The sequence below is a fragment of the Genypterus blacodes genome, unplaced genomic scaffold (genome assembly GCF_046128005.1).
Source record: "Genypterus blacodes isolate CSIRO-AG114 ecotype Tasmania unplaced genomic scaffold, CSIRO-AGI_Gbla_v1 ptg000007l_1, whole genome shotgun sequence".
NCBI classification, from domain to species: domain Eukaryota; kingdom Metazoa; phylum Chordata; class Actinopteri; order Ophidiiformes; family Ophidiidae; genus Genypterus; species Genypterus blacodes.
Genome location: NW_027466821.1, coordinates 5,030,782 through 5,053,548, shown reverse-complemented (window position 1 = coordinate 5,053,548; position 22,767 = coordinate 5,030,782). Strand labels below are relative to the sequence as shown.

The following is a 22,767-nucleotide window of genomic DNA, read 5'->3' as shown; positions in this document are numbered from 1 at the left end:
TCATCCTGCACCGTCTTTACACTGATTTCACATTGCCTGAAGATGAGAAGCTGCACAAATAACTAATTGGGCAATGGTATGAATCAGTAAGAAAGAAAGGTTAAGGAATATCATAAAAACAAAGATCAAACTTAAGTGAGGGGGTAATAAAGAAGGCAAACATTTCAAACTGACAGGGTGGCATCTTTAATCAGTGTATTGTTGACAATACAGCAAGTTATGTTAGTTAAAATATCAATTGTGTTGGGAGAGAATTTGGGACAATCAACATATACATACAAGTAAAACAGCGACAACTGAAAGAAAAACGTATTCACAAAGCTTTTTCATTTAGTACACTCAAGGCATTCACGCAGACACACACTCTGTCACGCTCTTTCTCTCTCTCTCTCACACACACACACGGAATCTAAAAGCTTCACAATCACAATAAACCATCACACTGCCAGTTCAGTCGAGCAGTTTTGGATATTCTTCTGTTGGTACAAAAATGGTCATTTAGACAAAAATAATAATATCATCTAGTGTGGTCATCTTCCTAACCTGCCCTGCTTGCTCTCCAACGGATTGTATGTACAAGTGAGAAGGCAGTATGGCCGCATCTTTCGTAAATAAGAGTATTTACCGAAATATTTCTGGCATTTTCTTTTCTCCTTTGTCATACAAAATAATATTTCTCTGAGGTAAGAACCAAAACCGTATCAAAACAGTAGAATCAAAGCTTTACTGAAATGCACCCCATATTTGGAGAGGAATAAATGAAAAAAAAAGGAAAAAAAGAAAGTTCAGTTGCAAACACAGAAGAAGAAGAAAAAAACAACGAAAGGAAAGAAATCATCAAACGACAAAGTTTCAGCAGTGTGGCCGTGTTGTTTTGGCGGCGTAGCTGAGCGGAGATGTGAGTCAGTGACAACAAGTCTTCCCTTACGTCCCCCGCCGAGCGGCTGGGATGATGGTGCGTTGAAAGGGAAAGGGAGTAATTACTGCCAAAGGTCACTTGAGCAAAGCGGAGAAAGCTCTTTAATAACTGGAGTAAGCGGGCAGCTCCGAGGTGACAATGTGTGAGTGTGTGAACGTGAACGATCGCTTGAATGAGGCTTCAAAGTTAAAAAATTTGTTGAGTATCGCCTGCGTCAGGTCTTGTCACGTGGAAGATTGAGTAGTGCAAGTGGTCGCTGGCGGGTTGCTGTGGAGGAAATTTATAGGCAGCCTAAATAAATGTTTGTATCAGGAAGGAAAAAGCTTTAGTTACTTTATTGAACCCCCTGAGGAAATCTGACCCCTGCGTTTGACCTCTCCTAACTACAGCCACCCACTCCTCGGTTTGGAACAATGGCAGGAGAGTCAACCAGAGCGCCCGGAGAACACGGAACGTCGACGCGGAATGGAGTGGACAAAGGGGGCTTGGAACCCAGGGGAACGAGAACCCGAGCTCCCTCTGATGTTCTCCTCTACCTGCCGGCAGCATCCCGGCCGAGACGCTCTCAAAGGAAAGACAATTTAAAGGGGGATTCCACCGATTTAACACCTTAAAGTTAGCATATTGGTCTAGGAAACAACTGAATACATTTTTGTGGTTGACGATGGCAATGTGGAGTCTAGAAAAATGACCTCTGTGACATCATAGAGGTCTCTGAAATGGTGCGAGAGGATAAGTAACTTCAGTCTGTGAACGGAGTGAGGTTCAATATTCGGTGGAGTCCTCCTTTAAGTCCTTTCCTGTACACAGGCCATAAATTCTTCACCAACAAGAGCGCAAGGCGACACCCGCGGGCACATTTACACGTCTCTAGAGCATCGCTGTTGACGGTTTCCCTGCTCCCTCATTGTCAGCTAAGGCGGCGATGCCACGAGTGACGGTGTCGGGCAACTGAGTCCCATCAATGGTGCACAATAGACGCAGTTGCCCTCGCGTTCGACCCCCACACCCCCCACTCGTGCATCAATGCCGTCCCGCTACAACACTGCGAAAAAAGGCCAACAGCGTAAAGGAAGAGTGCTCTCTATCGTATACCCTCCCCCCCCACCTCAATCAACAAATGCATTTGCATAAAGGAATACTACACAATCCTTTAAGGAAGAAAATGTCAGTGCACATGAATAACGCTCACACACACACACACACACACATAGATCCAAGCATACCAGAACCTAAGAACATCTCCACATATGTAATCTGTCATAAACAAAATTAGACTAGCAGACCGTCTCCATTCCAGTGAAGATCTATTCCTGTCATCTATCCTACATCAACTCTTGGTCTTGAACGTCAGAAAACTAACGCCGAGTAAAACCCAATACGTACAACCAGTAAAGTCTGATGAAACCAGGCCTGGCATTAAAGGATACCTTTGTGAATAGAGTATATAGGAGGGGATTTGACTATGATACAGGCCCGAACAACTAACTAGAGCTCCAGATTACACAAAGGTTGGATTAAATGCACAGCTGCTGTACTGGATTGCATTAGATCACACAGTCTAATCATGTACACACCCGTTCCATGCAGTTTGAAATCGTCACTGCTGACACTCATATGACAGATTCAGGGAGGCAGTAGTCGAGTGGGTAGAGCTTCCACTTAAGAACCGGAGGGTTACCGGTTCGAGTCCCTGCCGAGGTGCCCCTGAGCAAGGCACCGGACCCTCAATTGCTCCCCCCTCTGCGAAGGGTGGTAATATAATGTAATGTAAGTCGCTTTGGATACAAGCGTCTGCCAAATGATCGTAAAAAAAAATTCACATAACTTCCACCTTTATAAATCGTGCAGTAATTTAGTCAAATGTTTACACATACACAAGCAAAAATAGCAGGAGTTCCAAATCTATGTTGAACATGTATGTGGTGGCGTTCCTCGTGTGTGCTTGCATTGAGCCTTTGTGATGCGAATGCGAGCAAACTTAATGGCAGACAGATGATCGGTTAAATGCCTTCAGAGATGCACCAATAACATTTGTGTTCACAGAATATCCAGGTAGCGATTGGTTTCAATTTGGCTTCAACAATTTGGAGTAATTCATTTTTGTGACGTCCTTTATGTACTTGAGACTATAAAGAGCGTTGTTTTCATCAGCAATGACAGGAGTATTAGTGATGTCAGCTGGTGTTCGTCCGTGTTATTGGTGCATCATTTATAAACCATGACCATCATTTTCTTCCTTCACATTAAAGACAAAACTAAGTAGATTCAGACATTTATGTTTCTCTTAACAGCTCTGTACAAAATACACGGGGCGTGGTCATAAGTGTGGGTGCGGCTTTGTATTCTCCCTCTCTCTCTCTCTCTCTCCCTCAAACTCACTTTGACTCACCATTGTTCACACCAACTGCCAGAAAGCTCATTCATTTACTTTGAAAGCAGCAGCGTTACCTACAATCATCTGTGTTTGTCTAAACCTTTGGCTGTTACTGCCCCATCAGCAGATGATCACATTCTCACATGTTGCGATGTCTCAGCCTATCAGTGCAACGTTACCATGGCTGCTACAGTGAATTCAATCAGACAAACAGGCGCGGTGCGAGGGTGTGAACACTCAGAGTACTATCTTATCATCCACAACTTCTCTCCCCTCTTGACATGGTCATCATTCCTATCACATACTGCAACTCTCGCACATTTTACCGTCTCGCTTTCTCTTTTTTCTCTAAACTGGGATGTTTGGCGTTGGTCGGAGGTGTGTGGGTTTCCAAATCTCTGATTACGCAACCGATTGGAGAACCAACCACGCTTTGGAGCTGAGGGTGAAGTTCCAGGGGACTTAATGGGGACCTCAGGTTTGGGAAGGGGCGGAAAGTGGGGGGGGGGGGGGGCTCTTTGAAGTGCACGCTACCTCCGTTGGTGGAGCGTCGCTGGAGGCCAAACGGTGAAGGGCGAGGGGTTGTTTTGGGGCCGGGGGTGATGGGTGTGGGACTAAATAGTGCAGTGCTCAGTATGGCAGCTCTTCCAGCTCGCTCTCTTTGACCTTAGCATTGTCTCTGACGTCATCGAATGTGTACGTCTTCACAATCTCTCCGTTCTTAAAGACTGTGTGCAGCAGGTCCTGTGAGAAAGGGGGAGAGGCATAGGGACAAAGACAAGTTAGAGGGCAGACAGGTAAGAATAAGGGACGAGGAGAAAGCATTTACAGGTGTGGAAAGGTGCCATGTGTGTAACTCACAAGGCCGTACTCCTCAAGGTCGCCCTTGCCCTCTTCCAGGGTGACAAAGTCTCCATTCTGTGTCCGGTGCAGAGACAGGCGGCCTTTCTTTGACCTCTTGTTGGGGTCAGCAACTGGGTCCTTGAAGACGTTCACCTGGAACACAGCACAACAAACAATACGGTGTTCAAGGAAGGAAATGGAATTTTAAAAGGCAACTAAGTAAACACAATGCATGGCTGATTTGACTTGTGTGCCATAAACCTAGATGTGAGTCCTCACCCCGAGTCCATTAGTGACCACATAGCTGCATTTGAAGGAGCAGTTGAGCAGATCTCTGGTCAGTTTCTGCAGCAGAGCCCCTCCAGATCCAAAGGCGATGTTCTCAATGGACCACTTGTGTTCCACCATCCCCTCCACTATCTGTGTGAAAGATACGCACACAGAATCAAAAAGTTTGTAAGAAGGCCAGTTTACTGTCATTGTTGACGTACTCGTTAAAATCTTGTGCCACCTGAGGAGAGATGTTTTAGTGGTACTTTACCTCTTGCAGTGTGTTGATATCCACTCCATCTCCCTGTATGACCCTGATGTAAGGAGGGAGGACCTTAAAACCTTTAGAGTTCTCCGTTGGAATGAACTTCTTGCCGAGGATCTCCAAAACCTGACACAACAAATCAAAGATGTGTCAGTGATCACAAAAACATTGTGTGTCAACATTACCATGATTATTGAGGCCTTTTAAATTATGGATGCATATTGGATAATGCATCTAATGATCGCACCTTTAGAACTGTGTCCAGGGGGTTTCCTGAATCTGGCCGGACAACCAGGGGGGCATCTGCGCTACGTGACTCGATCAGATCCCGCAGGTCTTCGCCCCAGATCTTCTCACAAGCGTTGTAGATGTCATAGCTGTCGCTGACAATGGACACGGGCACGCTGGGGAACTGCTTGATGATGTGTTCAAAGGCATCTTTTTCATGGTCCTTCCCCCAGGCTGTGATGGTGCTGTGGGGAGAATAATGAAACAATTCACACAATTTGGTTCATGATACCTCAAATCTGAAGAGCAATAAGACTGAAGAAGAGAGAAGTAAAACCCTTCAACAAAAACAAATCAGGAAGAAAAGGGAAAAATAAAATAAAATTCATCAAATATGGTAGTACCACACTCTGGCCAGAAGAGGGCAGTGTTCTCCAGGTTGTTTAAAAAAATAAAATTGAATGACACTTGAGGCCAAACTGTATATGAACTCTAAGATAAAACCTCCCTGCCCTCCGCAACCAAATCAAAGTGGAATTTCACTGCGACTCCTCCCTGTGAGGCACAAACTAAATAAAACCAGGAGGGGAGGATATTACATAAGGGTTACTATGACAACTACTGCCATCCTAAAATGCAATGGCGCGGGGATGATGGGTGTGCTGGAGCAGCAGTAACTGCCCTGGCGGTGCTGCGCGGGAGGGAGAAACCAAGAGAGGGGGAGAATGGAGAGAAAAGGAGAGGCCTGCAGATAAAAAAGAGATAATGAGGTGAAGAGAAGCGTGTGCGTGTCAGGACGGTAAAGGATCGCAACGTTAACCTCCAGCCATTCATGGTTCCGTACGGAGACTGAGATTCAATAAACACCGGGTGAGATGGTATTATCCATTGTGCGGGCACATACTGGAAGATTGCATTGATGTAGTGGCAGAAAGTGAGCGCCTCCTTCATCTACGCTCAGTCAATGAGCCCACGATGTCTCCGGAGGGCTCCATAGTGAATCCGAGCATCCCTGAGTCCCTCAGTTTCTCCAGCCTTTTCTCCACTGTGCCTCTGAGTTGCTCCAAAGCCAAAGAGAGAGCTACGTGTGTCAGGACGTATAAGGATCGATGTTAACCTCAAGCCTGCTCACAGCTCTATACACTACAAATTGAGATAGATGTGCTGTGTAATGAGTGTGAGGCTGAACAAACTCTTATCAGGGTAGCAAATTAACACCAGCCACGGCCAAATCCTGGGATACATTTTCACTCTGGCAGATATATTTCTTCCCACTGCTTTCCACCACTGCTTTGGCAGATAACCAACTGTTATTTGGATCAGGTTCCTGTTCTGAAAAGCAATTTGGCTTGTGGAAGAGAAAGTTTGCTTACAGACCTGGCTCATAGCCACAGAGTGGACGATGAACGGAGCTCGGAGCGTGTGCTTCCTGGGAATATCTGTATAACTGTCACTGCGCTCCGAGGTTGTAAAAACATGTTTCATGGTTATTTGTATCTTAGTTTTTCCATGTATACTCTTATTTGTGTAATTGCTCCTCCATGTTTGACCCATCAACCACTTCCTTGTCATAAGAACGCAGTAAACTAGCATACACACTTTGAAAGTCAAAGTACACACTTGTTCTCCCTGCTGTTTCTGTAGAGTACATTACATAACATTACAAAACAAATAGCTTTGACCTACAGTCAGTATTATAAAATACTGCTGCAGCTTTATAGATGTACTGTTTAGATTGTTGCTGTTCTGATAGGGCCTTTTATGCTCTTATATCTATTGTTGTAATCCTGATACTGATGGGTCCCGGCGATTAATTAATATAGTCTTATAGTCTGCAATTGCTGTTGCTTTGCAGATGTTTATTTATAATTATGTGTGAGACAAGAATTTATGAAACCCTGCCTGCCCTTTGAAACCTCTATGAACATGGATATGTCAGGGCAAACATTCAGCTCTGAAGAAGGCAGAACAGAGCGGAAAGGTCAGCTCATGGATTGTCTACATGCATATGGTCGTTTGAGTGAGGCAGTGGCTCAGTGGGTAGTGCTTCCGAACCCTCAATTGCTCCCCCCTCTGCGAAGGGTGGTAATGTAATGTAAGTCGCTTTGGATAAAAGCGTCTGCCAAATGATCGTAATGTAATGTAATGTAATGTTACTCCTGTCTCGCAATTTCAAGTCTTCTGCTGTTGATGGCGCCTGCTGTGGGTTCAGAAGCTACACAACAGACACTTCCCGAGCTTTTAACTTCAGATCAACGTCACAATGCCAGGGTTGCAATAACAAGTTGCACTTTGCTGCACATTCACCTGCCTTCGCTCTGCATCTGGATAAACACGTTTGAAACATTAAAAAAAACGTTCCTGATGTCCAGTTTCCTTGGCAATAACACCAGTGCTAGAAAGGCCACTGACCTTTACAACACTAATGCCTAACCATCTTATCATTCTAAAATAGAAACCCCCCCCTACCCCCACCCCCTTTTTGGCACCATTACTATACACACTACAAGTTCTGTAGCGTGCCTTTGAAGTGAGAAAGCACAGAGGGCTCACTGTGTGTGCCAGCATGCAAAGAGGGAGAACGCTCCACGATACAAGGCTGAAACACATCACACAAACTTTTGACTAATTGGTGGACGACGAAATGATGAAAGCTTCACACTGCAACAGTCCTGCACACCATCACAAGAGAGCCTGTGCGTGATGAGCCGAGCCGAGCCGGGCGATAACCCGTTAGTAACCGAACAAAGGGCGGCGCTCACCCCCTCGTAGGTTGTGGCGACACGGAGGGCATCCCAAGAGTAAACATGGATGAGCACGCACGGATAGGAAGGCACAATGCATATGTCCTCAAACATCACTCTTTGGTAGAGCGAAGAAGAGGGCGACAATCCTGTGGTGGAATGTAGCTGAATGCCCTTTGGGGGATCCGGTCCAGAGGAGAAATTAGCCGGTGAAACACAAAGCCAAATTGAGAGGCGTTGCTTTGATATGGGATGTCCATTAGAGCGGCCTTTATAGTTCTCATGCAGGATGTTGAGACTAGCGCCTCCGAGGAAGTGCTTCATCACGAGATGTCCAAACAGAACTTTTACCAAAACTTTCATGACTGGGAGACATGAAGGAAATGTTTAGTTTTAACATTGCGAGGAGCCGGGTTACCGTAGAAAAGAAACCATCTGGAGAGAAGAAGTTGAAATCAAATGTATGTGTATAGCCCAAAATCACATAACAATGTCTTCAAGGGCTTCACAGATGGAATGAATTGATGTATAGAAACTGTTGCCGACACAAGAATGGCAATGAGCTGTGGAACATACAGTATCTGAGCTCGTGGTCTACAGGTCTTGAAACGGGTCTACTTCAACCCTGCCACACACACACCCCCTTTGATCGGGTCAGGACGGAGGTGCTCACATGCTCAGAGTGAATTCCACATTCAAGTACTTGATGAACTGAGGTATTGTGCCAAAATGTGTTGCCTTGCCAAATCCCCAAGACTGCTGGCCGTACGCAGCAGGTCACGCTCTGTGCTTCAGATCCTTTGATCGGTAGGACAAGCTGAGGATGAGTCATGCATCCTGTCTTCTTGGGAGCCAGCGAGTCAAATCCCTCTGCGCTGCGTCCTTTAGGGGAATCCTGTAGACATCTGCCTTCTCCCGTGGGACTGGGGGTTTTGGGCTTTGAGTGGAAAAGTTCTACCAGACTGTTTTTCAATATTCCCTTAAGATAAGGAGGGAGACTAGCACACTGCAATGAACCTACAGTATGTACTGTTAGATCTACCTGTGCTCTGCAGCGGGCACAGAGAAGCCTGGCACAGGATCCTTGGTGCCGTAGTACTTCTTGATGACGCCGATGCCAGCGACCGTGTCCGTGCCCTTGAAGTTCACCAGGTGGGCAGAGGCCCCGATGCCTGCAGTCTGCCAACAAAAAGTAGGAGGAGGGTTAAAGACAAATGACCAAGAATCCCCATTAGAAATCTCTTTACTCACATTGCCCTTATTCACTGCTTAATTTAGAAACTGGCCATTAAAGATATTTTTCCATTTCCCCACTCGCTACTTTATATACAGTACCTCTTGTGAGGAAACGCCTCTATATCCAAAGTCGTGTAGTTTGTACTCCAGCTTGTCCAGGTTCCCAGAGGTCTCCAGGAGGTACTTGGCAAGGATTTTCTTCTGCTCCCTGGAGTTGGTTGCCACGGTGATGGGGTACCAGATCTGCACAAGGATGGTCTGATGGACAGAGGAGGGAGAGCAGAGGGGTTCAGTACAATCAAGTTCATCTAAAGCTTCATTTTAGGGTGTGAAAAAGTTTCACACCCATGAGGACAAGACGGAAACGCTCACTTTGGTCAATCTTTTATTTCCCAAATGCATGATGGATTAAAAATAGCTGTGCTCTCAAAAACTGGTTATGAGGGTTTGAAAGGTTTTAGACAAGATTTAAAGACAAGGTCATGAAACTCTCAACAGGCCTTTCTGTGCAAACCTTCTGTTACAACCGATAGGTGCAGCTATATGTTGATTCCAGGCGCGATGAGAACAGTGAATGCTCTCACGGTATCTATCCCACACAATGACCTTAAACCAGCAGGCTGAGGGAGATCACAGGGGTTGTTCTGGGAAATGTACACCTTCTGAATCCTTATGTCAACCCTGGACCACAGCCAGATTTCGACATAAACACAAGAGGATTATCCGTCCTCACCACCAAGAATAATACGCAAATTCCACGATCACACGTGAGTGTGCCATGATCATCTTGTGTAAATAAAGCCAGCATACCTTAAAACCACAATTCCTATAATGATGAAGACAAAGCAGGAGATGTGATTTGTACTTAATATCCCACAGAAACATACATATGATAAGTAGAATAAAAACATTTTGTTGCACACTTCCAGTTGATTTTTTTCACTTTATTTTGCCGAATAACGTCAGGTCCCATGTGTGTGTTCAGCCTGTGACCCTGAGCAGGTCACATGCCTCCTGAAAGTAATCATAATCTGAGCCATAATATGGACTCATGTGACCATTGGTTCAAGGCTAATAGCTGAACACACACACACACACACACACACACACACACACACACACACACACACACACACACACACACACACACACACACACACACACACACACACACACACACACACACACACACACACACACACACACACACACACACACACACACACACACACACACACACACACACACACGTGCATGAACAAGGTCATTTGGTCTTATTTGCACATTTTCACAAACAACCTGCATGTGGCATAACACATACAATAGTGCCATACTAAACAAACACACTACATGACTACATTAATCTATATATTTGTGTGGGATACAACCTCAGAATTAAACATAAATGAACAATCATATTTGCATTTCTAAATGACAGTGAATGACCCTCATGTGACAGTTTGTCAGGGATAATGAAGAGCAGTCACACAGGCGGTAGGATGGTTAAAAACACACTCGAGACAGAACGCACGTGCGCGCACATGCCTTCATTGACTTCTTGGTCAATGTCACAGAACAAAATGGAGGGCGACAAGAAATGGGGGGTGAGAACTGGTGGACAAAGAAGAAAAGAGAAAGAGCAATGAAATGACAGTGTGTGACAAATAGAATGAGTAAGAGGGGAAAGAGAGATTGAAAGAAGACAGAGCAGGGAAGTGTTTGACCTAATGACATTACAAGGACATCAGGCAAGGCACTAGTTCTAATTTGGCATCAGCCATGAAGAATGTGTCTGTGTGTGTGTGTGTGTGTGTGTTTGTGCATATATTTATACTAGCAACAGAGATTGAGTGTGTGGGCACGTATCTTGTATCCAAATATAGTAGACAGTGTTGGCATTTGTGTTGTCACTGTGCTATTGGCCGTAAGTGACCTGTGTCCAGCTACCATTCCTTTTCCTTAGTGTGGGTATCATTAGCCGTGTGTGTGTGTGTGTGTATGTGCACCAAGCTACCCATCGGTATTTAGCCAACAGAGACACAGATGCCCTTTAGCCCTTTGGAGCAGCCTGTTCCCAATCCAACCTAATTCAGGATTTGTAATTCTTAGTTTTCACTGAATGATCAAACTGGACAAAATCATGAATGTGTTGAAAATGGGTCTGGCAGAGACGAGGAGAGCATAATTCAGAGAGAGTGCAGTCAGGAAAGGAAAGAGACTGAGGATACTGCTCGGGGTAATTTAATTTTGTCCTGCGGACCGTCTGATTAAGAGGGATTAAGCACCCAACAACGTCCTGATCACAGGATTGAGTCAATAAATGCACAGCGCAATGTAGTGGAGGGTTCAAAAGGTTTAAGCCATCTTACTGAAAGCTGTGCATTTTCACATCATTTTGGACCAACAGGCTTTGAGTAAACCCACTGTATGTTGCATACGGGTGTCCAGCACATGCTTGTCACGGTCACATCATCTAGCCGCATTGGTAAAATAAGTTTGCGTCTCCTTTGACATGATGTCAATGGTTAGATTTATCTGTGCTTTTCTTTTTCACTTTAGACGCCATATTGCCAACATGTTCTCAACGCAGTGTCAATATGACAGGATGAGTGATGTCATTATGTCATCACCAACTGTGACATCAATGAGGTCGATACAGCGTGGTTCCATTCATGGTGTCATTACGGTAACAACCGTGACATGCGTAAGTGACAATGTCATGAACAACTGCCACATGCTAGGGTGCTTCCAGTCATGGCACCGGAGTAATTGAATAAGATGAATAGAAAAGAAGTATAGTGCCAAGCAAAATGCTTTATGGCATTTATAACACAGTTAAATCTCCACAGACAGAAAGACTACAGACTACAGACAGACATATAAATCTAGTCTAATCAAGCGATGGTGATGTTTGGTTAATGCATTCAAATGAAACCAGGCTAAAGGCGGGGTTAAAAGAATGATAAAAAATAACAGGAAAAACTAAATGGGTAACTATATCTCAGTGTGAGCCTTACCTCCACCCAGTTGGTGAGCCAGTAGCATTCAGGGTCTGTGCTCTCCACGGTGAACAAAACGTTCCCTCGCGGAATCACGCTCCCCTCTGGCACCGCCTTGATTTCAATGGGCAGGTGTCCATTGTATTTCTGTACAGACAAGGACACACAAACACTGAGAAACTGAGGGAGACACGCAACTGATCACAGACAGCAGTGGCTCCCAGAGAGAATACACACTCCATATGATACAGGTATCATATGGAGTTTTTAACAACTGACTCAAAACCCTGGTCATTGCCAAACTGCAGCCATCTTTGCAAAATGAACTCATTTTACATGATGTATTTATGTAAATATGTGCTTGCTTTATAGAACCAATATCCAGTTACATGCTGAAACGTCTGATGCTTCCAGTGACCTTTTTTAATTATTAAATTCAATCCATTAACAAATTCAATCTGCCACTAATGAAATTGGAAACTGTGGAAACTGTGTATGTGTTTGTATATTAGGGGGATGTTGTGCTTCGTCCTGGGTGTCTGTGTGTCTTTATGTGCATCTAATGTTTTTTGTATAAACAGTGTGTACTGGTGTGTGTGTATATGTACACCTACAAGCTTATCATTAGTTCCAGATTTTTCCTCATTGAACACATCTTGAAAACACTCCCTGCAACCTTTCCTGGAGTGCACAGTTGGATCCGAGTGCACTCCAGGACAAGTTGCAGGAGCGAGGAACGCGTCCTCCAACTCGAATAAAGCATCCAGCACAATCACTTTTAAGGTTGGCACATCCGGGCGGCGTTTGTTACCTCCAAAATGTAGTTCCAACCCTTCTCGTTGAAAACGTCGTCCTGGAAGTGTTCTCTGTAAACCTCCTTCGCCTCCTGGATCTTGTTCGGAGTCACCACCTTTCCTAACGAGGGGAAGTGCAGAGATGTGGAAGGGAAGAAGATAGCAGAGGGGGTGAGGAAGAGAAGTCACAAAAAAAGAGGGGAGAGATGTCAGTGGAATGCTGCTCTACTGTCCACCCTGGTAATTTAATTAAAAGCATCCATTGCAGCCCGACAAGGAGTCTTTGTCCACACACACATCTCCAAACCTCAACTCAAGTTTAGCTGTTTATTATGGAGCAAAAAGAATGGGTAATAAATTGTTGTAACAAGACTGATCTTAAAACTAGTTAATTTATTTGGTGATTTATATGTTTGCCACCATGTTTTGACATTCTAATCCCAGTACCATTAAGCTCCAAAGGCTGCAAAACTGAAAGTAATCTCCATTTCATGTGAAACGCAGGGCTTAAGCATTCAGTGTTTCTTTCACTTTCACTCTGACTCTACCCTTTGTTACATCACTCCCCTGGGGAGACTCGAGTTAGAAAAAACAAAAGTCCAGAGGAATTATCCTCTGCTGCATCATACACTCGTGGTTGAAGAGGATGCATCTCTGGTAGTTGCCTAATCATGCAGCTCGGAGAGATGCCTCGCATAGGCAGCTGGCCTTTCTTCTTCAGAGAGCAAGAGAGCAGCTGTTCTTTTGTCCTCCCTCTCTGTCTCTCTCTCTCTCTCTCTCTCTCTCTCACCCTGGCTCTCTGTCTGCCCCCACACCTCTGATACGGCACCATGAAATCCTCTTAACAAACAGGAGGGGACGTGCATTCTTTCTCACACACTTCAACTCCTTTTTTTTTTTGCTTCTCCCTCCTGCCCTCCTCAAGGTCACAGTAACTAACATAGGAACACACTTTGAGAGACTGGAATTGATTAACGCGGGCACAGATTATATTTTGAGTAACCTACCTTCTGCTGCATTTGCGCAATTTCCCCTGTCTGATTGATGCAAAACCCATTGTACCCCTTAGCTTTTACAGGGCGACGTAGACATATCGCCTGCACTGCTGGAGCACCCTTGAGCACTCAACTGAATCCTGCCCAGCTCCTGGCATGCCGTCTCTCAGCTGACCCTCTCCTCTGACCTTGCCCCTGGACTGGAGAGAGCTAGATCATAAATTTCTCCCACAGAGAACAAGAGAGAATCACTAAAGCTTCAGCGTTGCGTTCCGAGGTTGGGGTAAATTTCTTACCTGCACCTCATCCAAACATAGGACTTGACTATACATCTGCTATTAGGGGAGTATTTTGCTCAAGGCCACTTCATTGGCTCACGGGAGCTTTTTAGGTCGTTCCTCATTCACCTCCACCAAACGGTTATTAAGCAGAGTTAGGCCTTACCCTTTAGGTACTTGTGGAGGATGTACTGTAGGCCATAGAAGACGGTTTTGTCGTATTTGACTTTTCTGCTTTTGGTGGAATCTGTCCTCTTCTCACGGCACTCGAAGTAGGAGTACACTTTGCTTGTGTTGGGAGGGTACTGCTTGTAATGTGTTACCTGCGGACACAGAGAACACGTCAAAAAGATGAAGGTTGACAACACATGATGACATCACATAATTTCCAAGCGCAGGTGCTGATATGAAAACATGTGTATGATTGATCGGGAGGTTCTTGGAACTGGCAGGCAACTCACATGCCCACAACATTACGGATCATTACAGGAGAGAAAACTCAAACTCGTTATTACTGAGCCACTGCCATATTGGCCTAACAGCAGGAGTAGCTTGAGGTAAAATAGGAAATGAGCCTCATTTATTCATTTGTCAAGAGACTTAACAAATGGTGTGTAACACTGCACAAAATCCAATGGCACACACAAACACAGAAGCATTAAATGTTAATGGAAACACTCTTGTTGCTGAAACCATTTACTTGTTTTACTCAAACTGTATGCGGTGTAACCAAGCGACAAATTAACAATTAATAATGGTGATAACAATATCTGGAAAACTAATTGGTTTCACTGTCGAAATAGCTGCTCATAGATAAGAATTCTTTTTCAGGTATGCAACACTTTCCAACGGCAACAATTAAACAAAAAACTATCTATATATATATATTTTGGCTGAATTTCAAAAAAGTTGTGGAATTTTTCAGTGAGCTTGGCACGAGAGCCACAGGCCGTGACCCATTGTCTCAGGACAGCCGCCATTATGTTGGTATCTTATCAGCCAGCAGCACAATCACAAAACACATGCTACCACCCAATGCTGTGGGAGTTCTACATTTCATACCTCCTCAATCAAAACAAATAATACCAAAAGGTCACAAGTGAGACATGTTCAGACATGTCCTATGGAAACACGTCCTCCATTATTATCTTTTCTAAATAATAAAATGAAAAACATGTTCAGACATAGTTTATACCTCAACCTCTCAGGTAATACTTCAATAAATTGACAATTCAATCTCAAAGCAGCTGTGACACCGTTTCCACAGGAGTTTGTAAACTTTTCAAGTTAAGGCACAAGCTTGTTGATCCACCTCCAGGTGTATTTGTCAGTCTGTACAACTTAAAAGTGTGTGGAAGTTAGTATACACAACACCTTTATCAGATCACAATCGGCATAAATCAATGTTGGTGTGCTCCTACTTTGCATTTTTACTTTCATCTTACTGCGGCCAAAACTGCTTCTGTGTGTGCGTGACACTGTGCCTCCTCCATACAAAGACAAGATCACACTTAAAGCTTCCTTTGTGATCTGTCAGGTACTTCTAGCCTGATTTGCTTTCGATATCCACTACAAATGAGACAAAAAAAATGAAACTCGCAATTCATCCGTAACCGCAGGAGTCCAACAGTCTAAACCAATTAAGCTGTAATATAAGCTGCACTAAATGTCAGTTGTAAATAGTGTAAGTTCTCCTAGAGCCGTTGGGGAACTACATGACAACAGATGAAGGGAAATAGTTCAACAAAGGACTGTGAAGCATTATCCGCGGGATCCAGAAAGACACTTTACCATCAATAGTGGGTGGCACTGTTAAAAAGAAAAGGTATGGGTCACACACTTCCTTCATTTATAGTAAATCCTGGGCAAAGACATTAGCCCCACCTCTTGTGTACAGCCTCTATGTAGGTTAAGTTCAGACCTGTGAAACAGGCCTGGAGCTAGATCGAAGAGAAGGAGGGATAAATGTCAGCGAGCGACTCAGTTTCTTTGACCCTGTCACTGTCCTTTCCGCCGGGCTTCCGAAGAACTCAAAATAGAGTCCGTCCTCACAGTGCGAAACACTGGGCAGCCCACGTACGCACGCACACACACACACACACACACAGCTCATGCCAACACATACACAAAAAAAATCCCAATGCCGCTGCAGCGATACCAACATAACGAGTGAAGAACAGTCTTCACTTATCACTCGTCTTACGTGTTACACTTAGATTTTTTTACGTTTTGTTTTGTTACGGGGAGAATGTCTTGGCTCTCAGCTCCGTTTTCCTCCCTTTATCTAATCTGAACGCCATTACGGTGACAAAGCACGCCCGGTGAGACCTAGTTTGTCTGCCACCGTGAAGATGGAAAAACCTTTATCTGCGGTGGCTCGAACATTCACCAAGTATGAAGGCGGCTGTTCCTGACAAATGTTCCCTTCAATTCATTGTGACAACTGACACCATCTTCTGTACCTTTTCAAAGAAATATTGAACTAATTCCACCTCGTCTCCACGCTATAAAGCTAATGCTGGGCTACAAGAGGCTGTAATTTGACAACAGTATTTACTTGGTTATAAACACAGTGAACTATGAAGACACAGCTTATAAATAGGACCCTGCAAACCCCCGCCTGCCTGTTAAAGTTTATTATGGTCAGTAAACAACCAGCTATTATATAATGTAGACATTGCAGGTAATGCTGCCCACTGCACACATCATTTGTCATAAAAATGAAGTTAAGTTAAGCGCAGGGTTTTTAATTCACTGTTGCCTAATCGGGATTTACAACTGTGAGGCAAGCACCAGCTGTAGATTGATACTGATACTGATGAAAGGTCACGTTCTGAGAGTTTCACCAGGAAGACAGGGAGTGATGAATAAAAAGAAGTGAATTTCCTGAATGCTCACTCCGCCCATTTCTAGTAACTAGTCACTCCTGGCCAGGCACTGGGGATAATATAAGTTTCCTTCACAATGTCACTTTTGGAAATGTAGATGCTCTAATAAAGGAGATCCTCAATCTGACCGCCAGCAAGGACTTTGCTGATGCTATCTGACATTCGATACAGCACATCATTTGAGCCATGCAGCAGCCTTTAGTGTGGCCTTTAATGTCTGTTACACACTAAAGGCCACAAGTTCAACTCTCGCCACTGTGACCTGGAAAAGGTTTTGATGAAGATCCTGAAGCCCTACCTATGCCCTCAGTGTAGTTCTGTGTGGACACAAGGGTCACCACGATGTGGAATGTGTTGTACTATGTCATGTGGCTAAATGTCTACAAAACCAGTGTTGTGTCTTTGAGGGTCAGCAAGACTCAACTGTGGGTAGAACACGATCACATTCAACTCCACCCTGTGGTATATTCAAATCTGACCCGCTCCTCACCCTGACAATAAACATATGCATGTATGAGCGTGCGTGTGCACATGCGTGTGTGTGCAGACAATTGTCATGCCCGGCTTCAGTGCAACCGGACACAAAGGCATTCAGGTGCAGCATGTGTATTATGTCCTGTGAACAAAGTGTGTGTCAGTCTGGCTCTTGCAAAACCCCCCTCAGACACTTTACAAGTACAACAAAGGTTAATTACACATGCAGCAACCATGAACATAGATACGAACACACACATGTGAAGACAGGTAATGTCAGAATACTGTATACTAGAGCTTCAGTACTCAGCAGCATGACTAAGTGTTTAACATATTATAGCTCATCATAGTTTATCATCTTTATGACTCATCTGGCTAAATACATGAGTCTGGTTTGGTTAAACAGGTGCAGCTCACCTGGCCACGCCATAGAAAGGATTTTGAAAAATTAATCTTGATGAATGTTTGTTTGGGAGTTAATTCTGGATGTTGACATAACCTGCAAAATCCTAATTTTTTGAGTGTTAATCATCACAATGTCATTTTGTGTCACTTGGCATGTGTCAAATAAAATAAAATAATGCTATATCAGGGCTAAAATGATGACAATATATACAAGTATGTCATGACATTTTACATATTCCTGACACAGTACTCAGAACTTAATGGTATAGTACTAATAACAGCATTAAAAATGGTAAGACGGTAAATTAAATGAAGAAATACAACGCTTTCCAGTATTTGTGCTCTGCCTGTTGCTGTGACGATGAATGGCAGAACTTACTCCCACTGATGGCCACAGTCAGTCACTGCAGTCACTTCAACTTGTAGTGGCTCCAGAGACGCATGTTTGAGATGCAGTTATGTTATCACTGTGCCATCATCAGAGTACACAGGCTGATACGCAGAGTGAGATAAAGACAGGAAAGGACATGTTGCTTCATGTATAATATTTACAGTTGAGAGTTCATTCTTAACCTTTCTGTTCCTGTTATTGTCCATGTTCTTTTATTTCGTTAAAGGGGGATTTCACCATGGAAATGTGACCTTTCTCCTGCTTTTCCAAACTGCGGACAAACACAAAATCCCCAACCGTTGATAGGCGATAACAAGACAGTGTTAAGGATGTGAAATGCTTAAATTGCACAATTATCTAATGCAACCAACTGGCAAGTAGCCGCCACATTCAGATAATCTGTTCTTAACCTTAAACAGTTTAAAGGTATCTCACCTTAGGATATAGTTTTACATTTATGTATGTTATGAGCTTTTTCATGCACTGGAACAACAATTTAAAAGAATACCAGCACCTCTGATAATCTGGATGATATTTTATGTTATAAAACATCTAAACTGAGACCTATGGAATTGTAATGGAGTAGGAATACAGCATGAATGAGTTTCTACCTGTTACATGTTCCGAGTACATTAATATAAATGAATTGTACGATCTATCGCGAAAGTATACGTTAATGCGTTTTAACATTAAACGCCATTTCATAAACTACTACACGATGTGAAGAAAGGGTGACAATTTCGAGCGGGGTTTCTGTTTTATTTGCCATTAAACCGTTTGTGTTCACCTTGTGTTTTTTTCAGATGATACTTCATGCTACACCGCTGCGTTCGAGCCTGCTAATGACATTTAAAGGCCTTGAATACGGTCAATTAATTGTAGACTTTGGAGCTTGTCCCGATTCACTAGTCATTACACCCTCAGAGACCCCGCCGATTTTTAACTTTCGGTTTTATTTCTCAGAAGGTGAAACGACGCCTCCGTTCACGAGTAGAACATTTCCTTGAGCTAAAGTAGCCAGCCGTGCTTTGGGTTCGAACAGTGCACCAGACTTTCTCACAGCACTCGCTAGCTTGTGGCTAACATTAGCTTTTATATATGAAACCACTGCGTCTCTACACTAGCCCGCTAGCTACACCAGCTAGCTGCTTAGTGCCGTGGTTAGCGGGAGCCGGTGGGGGGGAACGAGCCCAACAATGCCCAGCCAGTGGGTCTTAGATGTATGCTAGTTCGCTCAAAGAAGGATGCTGACTTTGTGGATTCGGTACCCCGTTTCTGTTACACAAGCCCTCTCCTCCTCCTCCTTTAGTCCTCCTGCCCATTCGGCCTGTCGTGAGCCGACAGACACCGGCCACACACACAGTGTAATGGCCTTGGGACTGGTGATGAAACCACTTTGACTTTATCAATGTTCACCCGTCCACCGCTCCCCCCCGGTGTGTTACCTTGTATGAATCGGTCGCTAGCATAATGTTGAAGTCGGCGTCTCTGTGCTCCATCTTTTCCTCTCTCGGTTGTGAGTCAGTCGCAGCTGTCAGTGTGGTTCAGTATGGTTGTGTTGCGCGCCGTGCCGCCGGGACTCCAGCCTGGTTGTGTCTCTAGTCTTGGGGGAAGGACGAGCGAAGACGAGCGGGCGGAGGAAGGGGCGGGCAAGCTGACGTCACTGAAAGCTCCGACTCGGGTTGACTCGGCTGCCATTCGGCTCCGAGTGTTGTGGCGCTCCGTTAAGTTTCGTCTTCCCCGTGCCGTAAATGCAACACATGCCGGAAAAAAGGCGAGCAAATGTCGTTAGTTAGAAAACGCAACCTTATAAACTATGTTACTTCTAAAAGGGTCTGACTCCGAAGCTACTTAAATTCATAATAGCCGCCTCACAAAAAGTAATAAGTTACTGACCTCCCATTTAAACATCAATACATTTTGATTATGTTTTCAGTAATGATGAAATGGGGCAGAGTGAGAGCTCTTCCTTCATTTCTCCTCTCAGGAGTGATGCAGAGACACCACTAGCTGGCAGTTCACATACTCGGCAGAGGAGGGCAGTGTTGGTGATGATAAAAACGAAAAATGCTCATTGTTGCTTTGATGGAGAATTAAACCAGGCCATGGCAGTGTTTCTATGATGGATTTGATTACATTAAGAGCCACAAAGCAACATATCATATTATCTCTGTGTGTATATATAGTATACATTTATTTTATGTTATTGATTTGTGTTAAAGTAGTTGGAGTTCTCGATATCTCAGGCATACTTTGCAATCCCACTTTTGGCTAGATTGTGCAAGCAGGCACTGAATAATGCCCTCACCTGGACAGGGACTTGAACCCTGGGCCCTCAGATTAAAAGTCTGATGCTCTACCGACTGAGCTATCCAGGCTCTGAAGGACCAGCTATGATGGCTCTCACACTTGACACAACTCATTCATCATGTGTGTTTTTGTGTATCATCAACATTAAGAGAGATGGGTGTCATTGTCTAGTAATTCCTGGTAAGTGAGGTCATTGCTGGAAAGTAAGTTCACAGCTTCTTAAAGCAACTAATCATTGAGAGAGATAGGGTCATTATCTACTCCAGGAAAGTAAATTCCCAGCTTCTCAAAGTAAAGACTCGCCTGAACAGGGACTTGAACCCTGGACCCTCAGATTAAAAGTCTGATGCTCTACCGGCTGAGCTATCCAGGCTCTGAAAGGATAGATGGCTCTTAGACGTCTCCATTATGCATACAGTTTATTTCATGTGCATGTTCTTTGATTCTCATGCAATAACACTTGAATCCAGATATCTCTGCTATATATACTCAGCATCTGTATACTGTAGCATAACAACTCTGACTCCGTCCTATGTTGTCTTTGATGCAATATTCCACATGGTTTGTGTTTAATTGGTCAAATAAGTTCTAGCACTTCTAACTGCACCAGTCACACAGGAAGATGCAAGCTTTGCAGTTCTGAGTCAAGTGGTTGATCCACCATATTTTAACGTTATCTTGTCATCTGAAAAGTGTTTTTTCTGTAATCGGATACTGCAGTAAGAGCTGTGGGAACTTCTTAGCCACACAGACCAACTCACAAACTTAGACAATAGCTTATTCTTCAGATAAGGATTGTAGAAGACGTCTGTAGGCTGCCAGAGGTCTGAGGATTGCACATTGTGTACTTGTCCTTCTGTGCTCTTACAGCAATCGCTTGTAGTTCTACCAATGGAGGACTGTTCTGCAACACCTTCCAAATGTTTTCTCTAAGTATCTTTGTTGCACCAGCATAGAGCTAGTTTAAACATATTTTGTGACAGAACTATTCTATAAACAAAGAATGTTTGTGATGAAATATAGGCACCACAGGAAAGCTACTCATCCCATACATCATACTGTTAGAAGGGATTAAGGAAATGAAATCACCATATGCATAAAAAGCTGCTTAAACTGTGCACTGAGTATCACAGACACAGGAAAGTCCCACATTGAATATTAGAGATATTGTATGTTTAGATCAAAGATGACTAACTATCTGTCCAATTCAGCATCAATCAATAGATAAGATACTTTATGTTGGTCAGGTCACATGCAATTCACAATGTTTATCAAAAGTAACTTGAAATTTGTCTTGCACCCCCTCCTACATATCACACACACAAACAAACACATGCATTACAGAGGGGGTGCAGGGCAGACATTCTACAGCACCCATGGAGCAGTTGGTTGCTCACGGGCACCTTGGCAGTGACCTGGAGGCAAAATGGCAACTCTCCAGCTGCCAGTCCACTTTCTTGGTCCACACAGGGACTCAAACGAGCGAGCCTCCGGTTCCTGAGTCCTGAGTCCCCTAAAATCCATAATTTGAACTTCCACTTTTGGCTAGATCGTGCACTAAAGATATGGCTCGCCTGAACAGGGACTTGAACCCTGGGCCCTCCAGATTAAAAGTCTGATGCTCTACCGACTGAGCTATCCAGGCCCTGCAAGGCCACAGACGATGGAGGATCAGATCTCAGACATCACTGCTTTGCCTGCGCTCATACAAAGAGGCAGTGTGCTAAAATCTCAGCAGGAACTAAACTTCTGAGGCTGTAAAGTTTACCATCATTACTAAACCACAGCTTCCTTCTTGGCAGAAAATGTCCCAATACTTAAATTCTTTTGTAAAATTGATAAAGGCTCCTTCCTCTTTACTTGTGATGTTCTTGTATGGATGCAAACAAGACTTGACAGCTATTTGTTGGGCTCAATAACAACTGTCTCCATTTATTTATAATTTAAATCGTGAACACAATAGTGAACTGAAATACTTGTTGTGCAGCTAAGTAACGAGAATAAGAACAGGCAGGGCTGATACCACCTTTTATTCCCACTACGGGTGAAACTTTGTATGCCTCCATAGGAATACTATGCTATTTGCCTGATTCAATTCCAGTCATTACTCGTGACTTTACAAAGGATTCCTATGCACATTTGTGGAATAAACTTCCAGACGATCAGAGGTTGTATTTGCCACCACTTTTTCATTAAATTCGGGGCCATGTATCCTGCACTGCAACTTCACCTTAACTTCCTATTGCATAGTTATATACTATCTTGGTTTTATATCCTATTTTAATATTGTTTAATTGCTATATTTGTATTTGTCATGTTCTCTTCTTTCTCTTATTGCCTCAGTCACATTT

The 22,767-nt window shown here is 43.8% G+C and overlaps 1 protein-coding gene and 3 non-coding genes across 4 annotated transcripts; all 4 read right to left on the bottom strand.

Annotated features, from left to right (window-relative positions):
- Window positions 1-162: 162 nt before the first annotated feature.
- nampt1 (nicotinamide phosphoribosyltransferase 1) lies at window positions 163-19,717 on the bottom strand. Its single transcript, XM_076153172.1, has 11 exons — window positions 19,552-19,717; window positions 14,115-14,271; window positions 12,693-12,796; window positions 11,900-12,028; window positions 8,982-9,140; window positions 8,689-8,825; window positions 4,922-5,147; window positions 4,681-4,800; window positions 4,419-4,559; window positions 4,158-4,292; window positions 163-4,040 (listed from the first exon to the last, which is right to left on the bottom strand). Exons 1-11 carry the CDS (start codon window positions 19,603-19,605, stop codon window positions 3,927-3,929), a joined length of 1,476 nt encoding a protein of 491 aa, XP_076009287.1. The 5' UTR covers window positions 19,606-19,717; the 3' UTR covers window positions 163-3,926.
- Window positions 19,718-20,411: 694 nt separating this feature from the next.
- On the bottom strand, window positions 20,412-20,484 carry trnak-uuu (transfer RNA lysine (anticodon UUU)). Its single transcript has one exon. It is a non-coding gene; the product is annotated as a tRNA-Lys (tRNA).
- Window positions 20,485-20,716: 232 nt separating this feature from the next.
- On the bottom strand, window positions 20,717-20,789 carry trnak-uuu (transfer RNA lysine (anticodon UUU)). Its single transcript has one exon. It is a non-coding gene; the product is annotated as a tRNA-Lys (tRNA).
- Window positions 20,790-21,987: 1,198 nt separating this feature from the next.
- Window positions 21,988-22,061, bottom strand: trnak-uuu (transfer RNA lysine (anticodon UUU)). Its single transcript has one exon. It is a non-coding gene; the product is annotated as a tRNA-Lys (tRNA).
- Window positions 22,062-22,767: the final 706 nt, after the last annotated feature.